Source organism: Poecilia reticulata, linkage group LG14 (assembly GCF_000633615.1).
Source record: "Poecilia reticulata strain Guanapo linkage group LG14, Guppy_female_1.0+MT, whole genome shotgun sequence".
Taxonomy (NCBI): Eukaryota; Metazoa; Chordata; class Actinopteri; order Cyprinodontiformes; family Poeciliidae; genus Poecilia; species Poecilia reticulata.
In genome coordinates this window covers 18,485,769-18,499,763 of record NC_024344.1, presented here as the reverse complement: position 1 = coordinate 18,499,763, position 13,995 = coordinate 18,485,769, and the positions used below count along the sequence as shown (strand labels likewise).

At 42.9% G+C, this 13,995-nt stretch overlaps 1 protein-coding gene across 1 annotated transcript; it reads left to right on the top strand.

Moving 5' to 3' along the window:
• Positions 1 to 279: 279 nt before the first annotated feature.
• prdm15 (PR domain containing 15) lies at positions 280 to 12,513 on the top strand. The gene is made up of 24 exons (XM_017308691.1): positions 280 to 638; positions 1,209 to 1,248; positions 1,335 to 1,428; positions 2,714 to 2,867; positions 2,943 to 3,095; positions 3,170 to 3,272; positions 4,164 to 4,238; positions 4,426 to 4,599; positions 4,939 to 5,145; positions 5,262 to 5,356; positions 5,433 to 5,520; positions 5,638 to 5,805; positions 6,730 to 6,824; positions 6,938 to 7,069; positions 7,167 to 7,307; positions 7,484 to 7,647; positions 7,730 to 7,809; positions 8,328 to 8,447; positions 8,538 to 8,669; positions 8,757 to 8,840; positions 9,743 to 9,918; positions 10,871 to 10,951; positions 11,084 to 11,305; positions 11,531 to 12,513. The coding sequence occupies exons 2-24, from the start codon at positions 1,218 to 1,220 to the stop codon at positions 12,062 to 12,064; spliced, it is 3,303 nt and encodes a 1,100-aa protein (XP_017164180.1). The 5' UTR covers positions 280 to 638; positions 1,209 to 1,217; the 3' UTR covers positions 12,065 to 12,513.
• Positions 12,514 to 13,995: the final 1,482 nt, after the last annotated feature.

Here is a 13,995-nt window from a genome sequence, read left to right as displayed (position 1 = left end):
TTGACAAGCTTCATGTATCCTACTGTCTCCATTCAGCATAATGCTGCCACCTCCAGGTATCCCGGTGGTGTTTTCAGGGCGTTTATTCGTAATTTACATCCTACAGTTTTGGGTTAAACTGAAATTTACAAAAGGGTTTGATAGTAACGGGATCGGAAAGCCATTTCATACAATTTTCATTTAAGTTTTCTTTCACTTTCACTTCATAATTAAGAATTATATTTTTTCTTTGGATAAAACAGACAACTTAAATATATTTACGTTTCTAATATGACAAAATAAAAAAGTTAAAGCAGTATGAATACCTTTGCAAGACGGCGCATATTAGCTTTTAAATAAGCTAATATACTTCGAAATTTATGTAAAACAAATTTCATCATAAAAGCATGATATTATGTAAAACAAACAAATGTAGCAGTGTTTTCAAACAGTAATATTAAAGTAAAACAGCTCTTGAATAATAAATTGTTGTAATTAAGGTCTTTTCTTGTTTTCAGGTTTGAGCTATAACTACTGTTCTCAGCCTACAGCTCCCAAAATGCAATGGGCTCGGCTTCGCTTCCGGTCCTGCGCCGTTTCTGGAGCGGATTGGAACCCGGAGTCAGGACTCGCTAAATGAAGGCTGTTTTGCAGAAAAGGTAACGTGTTTCCTCACTAATTTACTCGCGTTTCCATCAAAATGGCGACGCAGTCTGCCAGCACAGGTGCAGCCGGTGTGTCCGGGTCGCTCGGGGCTTCTCTGCGCCGCTCCCACGGCTGTCACCCCGGCGCTGAACAGCACCGACTCCGGTTTGGGGGTTTGCGTCTCCGATCCAGCCGCCATGCCGACTGTTCTTTGTTACATTGTAGAGAAGAGAAGCCGCTCAGATCGGAGTTAAAACCCGGCTAGAGTTTGGGAACCACTCAAATCCTGGATCCCAACTCTTACGGATTTCTTAGATGGGGGGAAAAAAAAGCAGCCTCCGAGTGACTGACTCACAAACATTAAAATAAAAAACGCAGTTAGTGCTTTCAAACACATTGTTATCTGACAGAGGGGCTGATGTGTTCAGGTACAGCCGAACAGTACCATCAAATACTTATGCAGGTTCGGTTCTTTTAAACACTCACTCCTACAAGTAGTTGTGTTCATATGAGCTGAATGTTGTCGGCTTCCTCCTTGTTTCATGGCCAAACACAGAATAAAAATCCGTCTCCTCTCTGTGCAGGCTGACATAATGGCTGAGCAGACCCCAGATGAGTTCATCTGTGAGTATGAATCCACCCGTCACTGTCTTTCTGACTCTTGACAGCGTGGGAGCAGGCTGTGTTGACAGGTGTGATCCCTTCCACAGGGTGCGAGGACTGTGGTCAGTACCATGACTCGGAGTGTCCGGAACTGGGACCCCTGGTTACCGTGCAGGACTCCTTCGTCCTCAGTCGAGCTCGGTGAGTTGGCAACTCGGGAACACCGTCCAAGCTGGATTTGGATGGTTTGTCAGAGTCTCTCTCATGAAAGCAACACTTATGCCTAATGCTACTGAGATAATAGTTATTAAAGTTATAACATTAGAAGCACCGATTTCTATTTTTTCCGGGTTTTTTGTGGCAATGCTTCAGATCAAACAAATTTTTATATAAAAATAGGGCTGGGCGATATGGCGGAGAAACGTATCACGATATTTGTGTTTCATATCAGTCGATATCGATGATGATTTGTTGTAGATATCTTAATGCTGCCTCTTTTATCCAGAATTTAATCTCGAGCTGTTGTTCTAATTTCCTTCCTTCACTTCACGCCATGATTTTTTTTTAATAAGCAGTTATGAGGCATGGTGATAAAACCTGAAGCTGCTACAAGTTACTCAGCAGGTTGTTGCTAGGTAACCAAAGAGTGAGTAAGTTAGTTGAATTTTCACCAAACCTGCTTTCGCTGGCTGTGAGAAGAAGAGGCTAAAGTGTTTCTTCTGCCTACATTCCCCAGAATGCTGTGCGGTTCTGGATCAGAGTTCAGTGAAATTATTGAACGTGCATTGTGCAATTTCTATTGGTATTGATGATGTGTCTATCGAGATATAGATTATTGATTTATTGCCCAGCCCTAATATAAAACAAATGTACCCTGAGTAAATACAAGAAGTTGTTTTCAAATTATTATTTTCTTTATAAAGATAAAAAAAATCTAGTCACCCCCAAAACCTAATAACAGATCGATGCAGCAACATCTACCATCAGGTGACTTTAATAACTGGCAAGAAGTTTTTGCGTCATTGTGGAGGAATTTAGGCCTGCAGTTGTTTGCATTGGAAATAAGGGCGGGATGATGTGGACTTAGAATTGTATTGTGTTATTTGGTGGCACAGCTGTAATAAAATAAAAACTATGTTGAAACTACATGGTAAAAATGACTTCTCCAGGACACTGCTGCACATAGTAGCTGCATAATATGGATGCATATTTTTTTCTTAGTCTCTTAATATGGAATAATGAATTCTGACTTTGTTTTCTGCTCATTTCTTAAAAATGTCCAATTTTTAACAAATTTGAACTCCAAACTCCTGTCTAAAATTGCAAACCAACAAAATAAATGCAAATTCAACCCCATTACATCCCCTGTTTAGCTATTGCTAACAATACCCACTAATGCCGGTATTGTTAGTGTGTAGCTCCTGAAATCCTGCTGAATTTTGCTAATGTTTTTTTAAACGAACTCCCTCTCTCTGTCCTGCGTCAGATCATCTCTCCCTAACAGCTTGGAGATCAGAGAGGTGGGTAACAGAGAGGAGGGGGTGTTCGTCCTGCGTCGACTGGTCAAGCGGACCCGCTTTGGACCCTTTGAAGCGAAGAGAGTGCCCATTCTGGAGAACGAAGGAGTATTCCCTCTGAAGGTGCCACCAGATAAACCCTCATGACTTGGAACACGATTCGAGCCCTGCGTTTATGCTTCGTCGTCTGTTGGGCAGATCTTCCAGAAGGACGGCACCGTGGTGTGCTTCGACTGCAGCAGCGAGGACGACTGCAACTGGATGATGCTGGTGCGACCTGCCGCCGACCACAAGCACCAGAACCTGACCGCTTACCAGCAGGACGACGACGTTTACTTCAACACCTCTCAGGTACCCTGCCCGGTCGTGCCCTCACGCTATCCGAGGGTTGCGCTCTTCCTACATGTGCTTCTGCTGTTTACCAGGACCTGCTCCCAGGAACGGAGCTGAGAGTCTGGTATGGCGCCTTCTACGCCAAGAAGATGGAGAAACTGATGCTGAAGCTGCCGCCACCGCTGCCTCCACCAGGTAACCGGAAACCACAAACCTTCGCGTGTTTTAGATGGATTTCATGAGACAGATTAAAAGAAAGTAGCACATGATTTACTATCGGCGTCTGTGAAGAACAATTTTCAAATCTTGCAACAAATTCTTGGTTGCATTTCGGTCTGGTCTTTGACTGGGCCACTCTAATTCTTGAGTTGCAATACAAACTCCATCCATCTTCCAACCTGCTCCTATCAACTACCACCACCACGGAGGGAAGAGGGCAGAATACAAGGCTTGTCACGATAAATTTTCCTGGACGATAAATTGTCCCAGAAGTTATCGCGATAAATAATAATATTGTTGTTTTGAGACCATTTTAAGGTCTCAGGTGAAAGTACACCCTGTCAAAGATCAATGAACTTTAATTTCTAAGGGACATTTAACACTGGAACTGAAAGGGAATTTAAATATCAGAAATAAAACAACCTAAACGACAAATATGATGGACACCAAAGTCTCTTTAAACAAAACTTTCCTTCAACAAAACAAGGGGCTAGTCCAGACCAACGCACCAGATTGCGTTGATCTCTTTCTATAGATCTCTTTCTATTTTGGTAGAAAGAGAGCGAGATAGACATCAGAAAAGCAATCATGCAAACGGAAAATATTGACTTCATTTTAATTTCCAATGCAAACACTTTCCATATGTTTTAGACTTTTAGTGACAAAAAAACTGAAACAAGATTTACATCCTTTTTCTCTTCACAACCACGCTCTACTTTTGTCGCTCTGCCTCATAAATCAACCTCAGTTTTCCTAACTTTGGGAAATCGGCAATCACAATTACTGTCCATCACAAAGGCCTTACAGCACAGATTCTGGTGAGCCAGTGTTGAAACAATGTGCCTTCTGCTCTTTCTTCCTGAACAGATGTCGCGTTGTCCTCTGCTAAAATAAAGATATCAGACGCCCACTTGCTTCACACGGCTGAAGACGACAATGCAGGTAAAACCGCTTGAAGCATCAATCACCTGAATTCTCACAAATCTGTAAATGGCAGCTTTAAATTTCAAGTTTGCGGTGTTTTCTCTTAGCTTTCTGCTTTCTGTCCTCAGTATTTGTTCTCAACAGGATTGGGATCCAGACATGTTTCCGTGCTCCAACCCATTCATTTCCTTTTCATTGACTCCAGGTATAACCCTGGATCTCAGCAGTGAGGTTGCCTCAGTGCAGTCCTTGGTTGCCCCTGGTGTTGAGGAAGGGAAACCCCACACGGCCCAGGTTTGCCGTAAAAGAGGGCTGGGCCGCGGGAGGAGAGCCAGGGGACGCAGGCCTGGAGCGGGCCCCTTCACAAGCAGGACCAAAGGTAAGAAAGAGAATAGTCAGGCTTTTAGGGATTACACCAAACATCTGGCTTTTTGGATCGGTCGTAGACAAATTAGCAGATACTAGGATTTAGATTTCTTGACCCTAAAAATTTTATTAGTTTCAGACAAACTAACTTGGATGGCAGAGATGGAGAAAATCAGTTTCTCACGTAAACATCGGCTGATCACAAACCTCCCAAATGTGACTAAATTGGTGCACGATAATAAATAGGTGCACCCCTGCAAAATATTGCAGCTAAATCTCTCTAGCCCAAAAGCGGATCTCCTTAGATTGACTCATCAGTGCGTGTGTGTGTGTGTGTTCCTGATGTGTGCAGACGTAAAGCCCATGCTGGGAGGCCTGCAGCTGGTGGCCTCGGAGGCGGCTGCGGCGTCAGAGAGCGGCGGCCTGCTCACGTCCTGCGACGGCGTGGCGGTCCAAAGGAGGCACAAAGCCAGAGAGCACAAGCGGGTTTATCGCTGCTCCCTCTGCAGTAAAATCTTCCAGAACAGCAGCAACCTGAACAGACACATCCGGTCTCACGGTAAGAGCCAGGTGTCGTCTTTTACCGCAGCGTGCGACAAAGCGAACCGGAGTGGATCGAGCAAAAGTGGCTGTGCAGTGTGTGACATCACAGGATCCCTCTGTGCCCCGTCTCAGGTGATAAGCTGTTCAAGTGCGACGAATGTGACAAGTTATTCAGCCGTAAGGAGAGTCTGAAGCAGCACATTTCCTACAAGCACAGCAAGAACATGGTGAGCGACACTCCAGACTGTCGCCCCCGGCTTTTTACGTTCTCCCGCCGGTTGATGTCTTTGTGTTTCTCTGCAGCCTGACCAAGACTACAAATACAAGTGCAACACATGCGAGAAATCGTTTCGTCTGGAAAACGCCTTGAAGTTCCACAACTGCCGCACAGGTGCCGTTTCTCTGCTCTTCTCCTAAGACGTTCCCAAGCCGCTTTTGTGTCCCGCTTTTGTGTCATCTTCTTTTGTTCTTTCGTTTCATTTCGTCCCTTGTCTCTCACGTCCCCCAGATGACAAGACGTTCCAGTGCGACATCTGCTCGCGGTTCTTCTCCACCAACAGCAACCTCTCCAAGCACAAGAAGAAGCACGGCGAGAAGCTCTACTCCTGCGAGATCTGCAACAAAATGTTCTACCGCAAAGACGTGATGCAGGAGCACCACAGGAGGCACAGCGCGGGTGAGTCGCTGCAGCCGCAGAGCGGGAAAACCTGGGAGAGCGGCTGCAAACGGGTTTAGTTTGTGGTGGAGGTTCTTCCTCCGACTGGACAACGACCCTAAACTGGCCTCCGCAAGATGTTGGCATGTTTTCTTGTGATTTGTTGCGGCCTACAATTACCCATTTTGTGGCACTTTTTTCAAAACTTTGCGATCAGAGTTGTACTTTTTTTGTACATTTTACTTTTGCAATAACATGAAGAAAAAAAAAAATTTTTTTTCATCCTAATCATCCTAAAAAAAAAATTTGTTTTTTCACATAGTTGATGTTTAAAGTCCAAATAACTTTTTCAAGTATCTTCTCAAAGTAGCAATCTTAATACATTAAAAAAATCTACTTCTTGAGGAGTTGTCAAGATGCAACTCGCTTTAACGTGAACATAGTAGAAACAAATCCTACAGAACATCTCAAAATGTTTTTGGCACAAAAAAACCCCGCAAATGTTACTGTTTCATCTTGCAGGTTCAACGTTCAAGAGATGTTGTGAAACAGGAAGTAAAATTGGAAGGGGAATTAGAAAGGATTGGTCAAAATTCAGACAAGCTGCCTGATTGGTCTGAAAAGAAAGAAATGCGGTCCACCTTATGTGGTTGGTTCAGACTTCTGGAAAAGTTGCGATTACTGGTGAAAATTGCAGGACAATTTGCGAACGATGAGTAAAATTATGCTTCAGACACAAAGTCACAACGTGATGGAGGGACTGCTAAACATATAAATGAGAAGACACGATTAAAAACCTTGATCTTCTTCTCGACTAAATGCTCTGAAACCATCCTGACTTGGCCTGAGCTGCTTTGCAAAGAAGAGAGAGCAAAAAATGTCATGCTCTGGACATGCAGAGCTGAGCCACCCTCATCGTCTTCAACGTATCGTACTTGTAAACAGGCGCAAAACAGATGAAGAAAGAAGAGCTGGAGGCGAACGGAGAGGAAGGGACCAAGTACAGGAAGGAACCGTCTCCCTGCCCCATCTGTGGGAAGGTAAGGCTTTGTCTCTGCCGGCAGCCCGTCTCACACCTGGTTGGAAGTAGACGTGCAGTAGAAGTGCTCTCAGATGCCGTATTCGTCACACACATACCTGCCTGTGTGCGCAGGTGTTTTCTTGCAGGAGCAATATGAACAAACACCTGTTGACTCATGGAGACAAGAAATACACCTGCGAGATCTGTGGCCGGAAATTCTTCCGCGTGGACGTCCTGCGGGACCACATCCACGTGCATTTCAAGGTGACCCTGAGACTTGATCCGATCTGCATCTTCAACATCAGGAAAGACATATGTGAAAGAAAATAATAATGACTTGATGGAGTTGTTTTGGTTCCAGGACATTGCTTTAATGGATGAGCAAGAGAGAGAAGACTTCATCAAGAAGATCGGCATCTCGCCAGATGACAGCGATGAAACGGATGAAGAAGATGAGGATGATGATCCCGATCACCACAAATACAACTGCAAGAAATGTCAAGTAAGCTTAATTTTTGATTTAAAGAGAAAAAAAATAGCGGATGAGAAACGGTTCCATGAGGTGAAATATATGTAGCCCTGTAGCTAGCTGTCAGACTTTAATACAAACCGGACAGCAGGCCGTTTCCCAGGGATCATCAGTACGGTGACCCAAGTCATCTGCTTCCGTGTGCCTAGTTGTCGTTTGCAAAGGGCAGAGACTACCTGAAGCACATCATGGAGCAGCACAAGGAGAAAGGTCACAGCTGTGCGATCTGCAACCGTCACTTTGCTCTGAAGGCCACGTACAACGCTCACCTGGTCATCCACAGAGAGCAGCTGCCCGACCCTGCAGTGCAGAAGTAAGCCAGCAGGGAGCGCCTCTGCTATCTAGTGCAAGTCGTGTGAAAGATGAGTTAATGTCCAGCTGGCTCTGTCCTCCAGGTACATCCATCCGTGTGAAATGTGCGGTCGAATCTTCAACAGCATCGGCAACCTGGAAAGACACAAGATTATCCACACTGGTGAGCAGCGCGCTGGGAACTCTATGGGATCTTAAAACGGAATAACTTTAAAGTCGCTTTTATGTTGGACACAATATGCTCTGTGCATGTTACTCCTATGTGCTAACAGCCTGCTTTGCTCAGTTATCGCTAGTTCTCTAAGGCAGACGGGAATTGATTTCATAAGTCGGCTAGCTGTTTTTGTTTTGTTTTTTGGTTGCAGAAGAAAATTGCTAACTGAGTCTGTTTTCCTTTAGTTTACGGCTCCCCCTCTGAAGAGGGTTGTTTTTAGCTAATCGTGCTTTTGTGTGGTGTGTTCAATTACCACAAAAAGATCCGATTTTTAGTTGAGGCAGTTGTGTCGGTATTACTGTCTGAATGATTCCGATCATTAAGATATTCTTTAATTGATATTTGTTGATTCGTTCAAGATTACCTTCTGGAAAGAGTTGGGGGAATAAATCAAATTATTTTCTTCTCCTGTTTATTTGAATGCCAGAACATTTCTTTAAGGTCTTTGCTCCTATGTCATGATCCAGGGGTAAAGAGCCACTGCTGTGAGAAATGTGGCAAATCATTTGCGAGGAAGGACATGCTGAAGGAGCACCTCAGGGTTCACGATGACAACCGGGACTATCTGTGTGCAGAGTGTGGGAAAGGTTTGCATCACACCCCTCATTTTTTTTACTAAGTTGAAGCTAGATCTCTCTCAGATTATAATCATATATTGGCAATGTCTCCCTTTGCAGGCATGAAAACCAAGCATGCTCTGAGGCACCACATGAAGCTTCACAAAGGCATCAAAGAGTATGAGTGTAAAGAATGCAACCGCAAGTTTGCCCAAAAAGTCAACATGCTGAAGCACTTCAAGAGGCACACAGGTGGTTTGGGATGTTTCTGTGAACTTTTCCATGTAGCTAAAACGTTCGTACTATTGTTGATTTATCTCCATACCAACTTGGTTACAGGTGTTAAGGACTTTATGTGTGAACTGTGTGGGAAGACGTTCAGCGAGAGGACAACCCTGGAGACGCACAAGCTAATCCACACAGGTCGGTCTCTCATGAGACAGGAGTTTGTTTCGCATTGAAGGCGTTTTCACTCCTGATAGTCTGGTAGACTTGGTTCTGTTGGGGAGCAAAATTGCAACATTTGTTACGTTTTCAGCAGCTGTGGTTCATTTTCACACTGTACTGTGTCAAAAGAGGCAAACCCTTCGAGAAACCTGTTCCCCTCTTCGCCTGTGGTGGCGCTGCACCAAGAACCACTGAAGGAATCGGCACAAAAACCTCTGAAGACACTGAGCGCAATTTCCTTCTTTAGATTTTAGCATTTGTAGGATTTCTATTTTGTCTTTGGCAAAACATTGTCATCCATTTCTTTCACTTGCACTAGACACACATTTGTTTTGGTACTTTTGACCCACAATGCCTTGCGCTATAATCCACTTCCTGCTTTTGGAGCAGTCTCCAGACCACTTGGCATTCTCATAAGCAGAGTTCGTTTTAATCAAACCAAGGTCTAGGTTTGTAGAGCACCAAGAGTTCGCATTTTTTTGGTCCGCGTCAGATTTCGATTCCGGATTCACACCTCCCCAAATGAAGCAGATTTTCTAACCAAACAAACTAGAGTTTGGTTAAAGTGGACTAAATGGGTGAATGCACCCTCAAAGCCACAAAAATTTGAGAAGAAAGCATTTATTTTCTGGTAAAAACGTAAAAAAAAGAAGAAAATTAACAAATAATATCTGTACAACAAAAACAAGAAAGGTGAAGAGCTTTTATTACTGTGTGTTATTTTGAGACTTCCTACATTGTTATAAAATGAAATATTGATTGATGCATCTTTAAAATGTACCATTAATTAAAATAGTTTAGTATTGTACACTTTATGTAGCCAGCATTTTACAGAGGGATCAACAGCGTCCTGAACTGACCATTCATTGTTGCTGCAGTGGGTAAGACGTGGAAGTGTGAACATTGCGACAAGAAGTACCTGACGGAGTACATGCTGCAGAAGCACATCCACCTGACCCATGAAAAGGTGGAAGCCCAGTCGTGTCACCTGTGTGGGACTAAGGTGTCGACCCGTGCCTCCATGAACCGCCATCTGCGCCGCAAACACCCCGAGGTAAGCCTGGACGAGCCCCCAGGGGGATGATTATATGACCAGAGGTGGGTAGCAACTACTTGGATTTACTGGAGTAGCTTTTTTGGGAAGCAAAAAGTACTTTTGGGAGTAGTTTTACTACACCATACTTTTATTTATATATATATAATTTTTAATAATTAAATCTAGGGCTGTAGCTAACGGATATGTCTAAGCGATTATTCTATCAGGTTTCTTGGCGACTGACACAGTCTGAAGAGTTTTCATGTAACCACATAAGCCTTTTTTTTACACAATTTTAATATTAAAATAAACAAATAATTAAATGTCTTATTTAAATAAGAAAATTAAGATTTTATTGCCTAAAATGCAATAACCGCATTCCTTCAGTGTATGTTTGATCATTTGAAGCAAAGGATGCATGTGCAGCTAAAACAATACCTCTGATATTAACATGTGAAAAGTTCAGCCCTTTCTTCTGGACTTACCATCAATACACTGTAGAGCTGAGATGTTGATTATTTTTTGGATTGATAACTGGGTAGTTATTAGTATTAGACTTTTTAGTTTTTACAGAATCTGAACCACAGATCTACAGACAAAGAAGTTTTTATCTTAAATGCAAAATGTATATATTTTTCTACAGTTGTAGCTTAATTACTGCTGTAGGGGTGTTGTTCCTTCAGAAAACTGCCTTTTTATTTTTAGTTTTATACTCCAGTTAACGATTAATCGATTACTAACTAATTAGTCTGATTAATCTTTTCAGCCCTAATTAAATCATGTTATGATCTCAAACCAAGGACTTTTGTTTTGTAGTATTTTTTACCAAATATTTTCTCACTTTTACTTTAGTAGTTTTTTTTAGTTACTATTTTGTAGTTTTATTTGAGTAAAATTAAAGTAGTGCTAGTCTTGTGTAATTTTTTTTTATTCCGCCTCACACCGAGACTCCCCTTTTTTTTGCCTGCAGGTGGCGCCAATGAGACTTGATGAGTTTGATGATTTTCAAGAAAACTCAACAGTTACTAATTCCTCCATCAGTATTGTGCAGGTTTGTTTACCCTTGAGGATTGGCATGGAGATATTATGACTCAGAACATAGGGGGACTCTGGTTGGACACAGAAAAACAAATCTGACTTGGTCTGTTGCTGCTGTGCTTTTGTGAACGGTCTGGTCTGACAGCCCACCCTGTCCTTGGAGAAAGACGGCATGTCCCATGAGAAGCCTGTCCGACCTAACCGGCACCCCAAGAAGAAGCAGAGAGTCCTAGTGGAACCGGAGCTCTCCGAGTCTGACGACTACGGCGATTTCACTGAGCCGAGGCACTCGGCCATGCCCGAATTCAACACCGTCATTGTTGGCGAGGAGACGGAGACGAGCTCTGCTGTGCAGAGCATCCAGCAGGTTAGATGCCAAGTTTTCTCAAGAGACACCGCTTTAAGAGGTTGTCATTTTTAGAAGAAGGGAGGAGACGATGGGTTTTCCTTAAGAAGAAATGGATGCAACAATATCGTAGCTACTGTATATTATTGGTTGAATATTCGTCAGAAGGAAAACTGGAGTGACTTTCCTCTCTGTGATGTCACCAGTAAATTAGCTTGTCAATAAATCTGACCTCTGGTGTTCCAGGTTGTGGTCCTGACTGATCCCAACGCTCCGTCAGCCCCCTCCCCTAGCAGCTCGGTCGGACTGACCAACATCACCGTCACACCAATCACCAGCCACTCCCAAGCCCAGTTCACCAGTCTGCAGCCGGTAGCCGTGGGCCACCTGACCGCCACCGATCGGCCCCTCACGTTAGACAACTCCATCCTCACCGTCACCTTCGACACCGTCAGCGGCTCCGCCATGCTCCACAATAGACCGTCTGAACTTGTCCCAGAGACGGTGGGTCCTACCAACGGTGCAGCACCCCAGTCCGTGGCCCACTTCATCAACCTCACCACTCTGGTCAACCCGATTAGCCACCAGCTGGAGGCGCCAACTCTGGCTTGGAGGCCTGTTCCAGCTGCCGAGGGCAGCCAGGTCACCCACATGGATGGGAGTCATGGAGAACCTCAGGAGACCCAGAGTCGGGGTCCAGATCCAGCCCAGAGCAACCCGACAGCCACCCAACAACAGCAGCAGCAGAGCAACTCCGCCCAGCAGATGTTCGGCTATTGAGTACTTACTGGAGGTGCAGGTCACCTCACTTAGACATTGTTACATAGCATTTCTTCCTTTTTTTTTTTCTTTTTTTTTTTTTATCAGACTGATTTCCCTCTGATGCCTCTGAAACTAGATGAAGTGTACAGACTTGTTTTCCTTTTTTTTTTTTTTTTTGACAGAATTAAGTGGCTGCTATTGACGAAATAAAGCATGAAAGAAATGGTATGTTAACCCAAAACCCAGTGACATACCACCTGTAGTTGAAACCAAAGCAATATTTCTCAGACATCCGCTTGCCTTTTCCAGCCTTTCAAAGCATGCCTCTTATTCAGATGAATCTGCATTGTAAAAGGGACTTTTCAAAGGGAGAACTTTATGTTAAAGTTCGCTGATGAAATATTTTTTTGATTCATGTAAACTGTAGTTTTTGTTTATATGTAAAATAAAAAAAGTCATTTTTTTCAGTTTTTCTGCGCGTTTGTGTGTGTTTTCCACCACAGAATTCAATACCACTGCATTACAACTTTGCAGTTGGTGCTTGACTTTGCAAATTCATAAAGCACAAATTCAAAAGCAACCCACCAGTTATTGGTATGTACTATAAGATAAATGTGAAAATATGGGCATACATGAACTGTAGTTTAAAAACAAAATAGGTCAATACAAAGGTTATGATGATGATTTTGTTAGCAAGACCCCTTCAAATACTGACATCCCTATTGATCTTCAGCTTTTTATTGAACAACTTAGATATTCTACCTTTAAGGAACCGGCATTTGGAACAGTTAATTGTTTAAAGCTTGGTGTTTTCTTTTCACTAATAGAAAATAAATTGGACTTAAATTTCCCAAGCTGACAACTCATTTTCCCACCAAGTGTCTGGACATTTAGTCCAGGTCTGAATGTTTTTATTGAAGATTTCCATCTTAACACCGTACTCTTTATTTTAGATATGGAAGACGGTGCATTGTTGCCACATGTAGACTAGTGCACTATTACCAAAACTTGGTTATACCTTCAGAAAATTTTTTATGAGTAAAGCTCATTGAGCATGCGCAGAACTAACTTATTTACCGTGGAACCCCATTAGCTTGTTATACCCCATTAGGTTTTCCCCTACAACACGATGTTTTAGAACTACATTCCTTGAATATTTTTTAAATATATTTTTCCTGTTACAATTGTTTTTGAAAAACGAAGACGAATTCATGTGTTTCTTCAGAAAAAGGTAAGCTTTTTAAATGTTACCCTAAGCTAACATGTACAATCTAATTTAATATTTGACCGCTAGATGGCGACAAAGACTAGCATGAAATTACACACGTGCTGGAACATTCCCGTAACACTATTTACGTTAAGAAGCTTGAGTTTTCGCCTTGGTAAAGAAAGATGCGGTGATTTCTTTCGTTTTTATTCAAGTTGATGAAATCAATTAAAGAAACCGGTTTATATTAAATACCAACAAAAGCTCTTTTTTAATTGTAAATTCAAGGGGTGTGAAGCTGTCGGCCAAGAATACGTTTGCATTTTGTAGAATGGCTTGATTAACAGTTTTGACTTTCACCTTTGAACTGCCTCCTGCTGCTGGTAAAGGCCTCCAGGGCCATAGCCTCCGGGGAGTGAACACTGCTCACCTCACCAGCAGCATTCATCTCGGAATGAAGCTCTGACAGAATAATTTGCCCCCACAGCCTTACTGATGACATGTTTATTCCTTTGATCTGGTCCTTCCAGTTTTTTCATTATTCGAGGAGGTGACATCATGTCTTCCTTGAATCCAGGTGGTGAAAAAAAACAAGCTGCAGACATTCATGCATGTAGAGACTTTTTAATACTTTCTGTTAAGTGGATTAGTATGATTAGATTAAGAAACACAAGCATTTTTGCTTTGATACAGCTGAGTGAGATGTAGGTGCCTGTAAAGAAACATCGACCAGTTTTCAGTT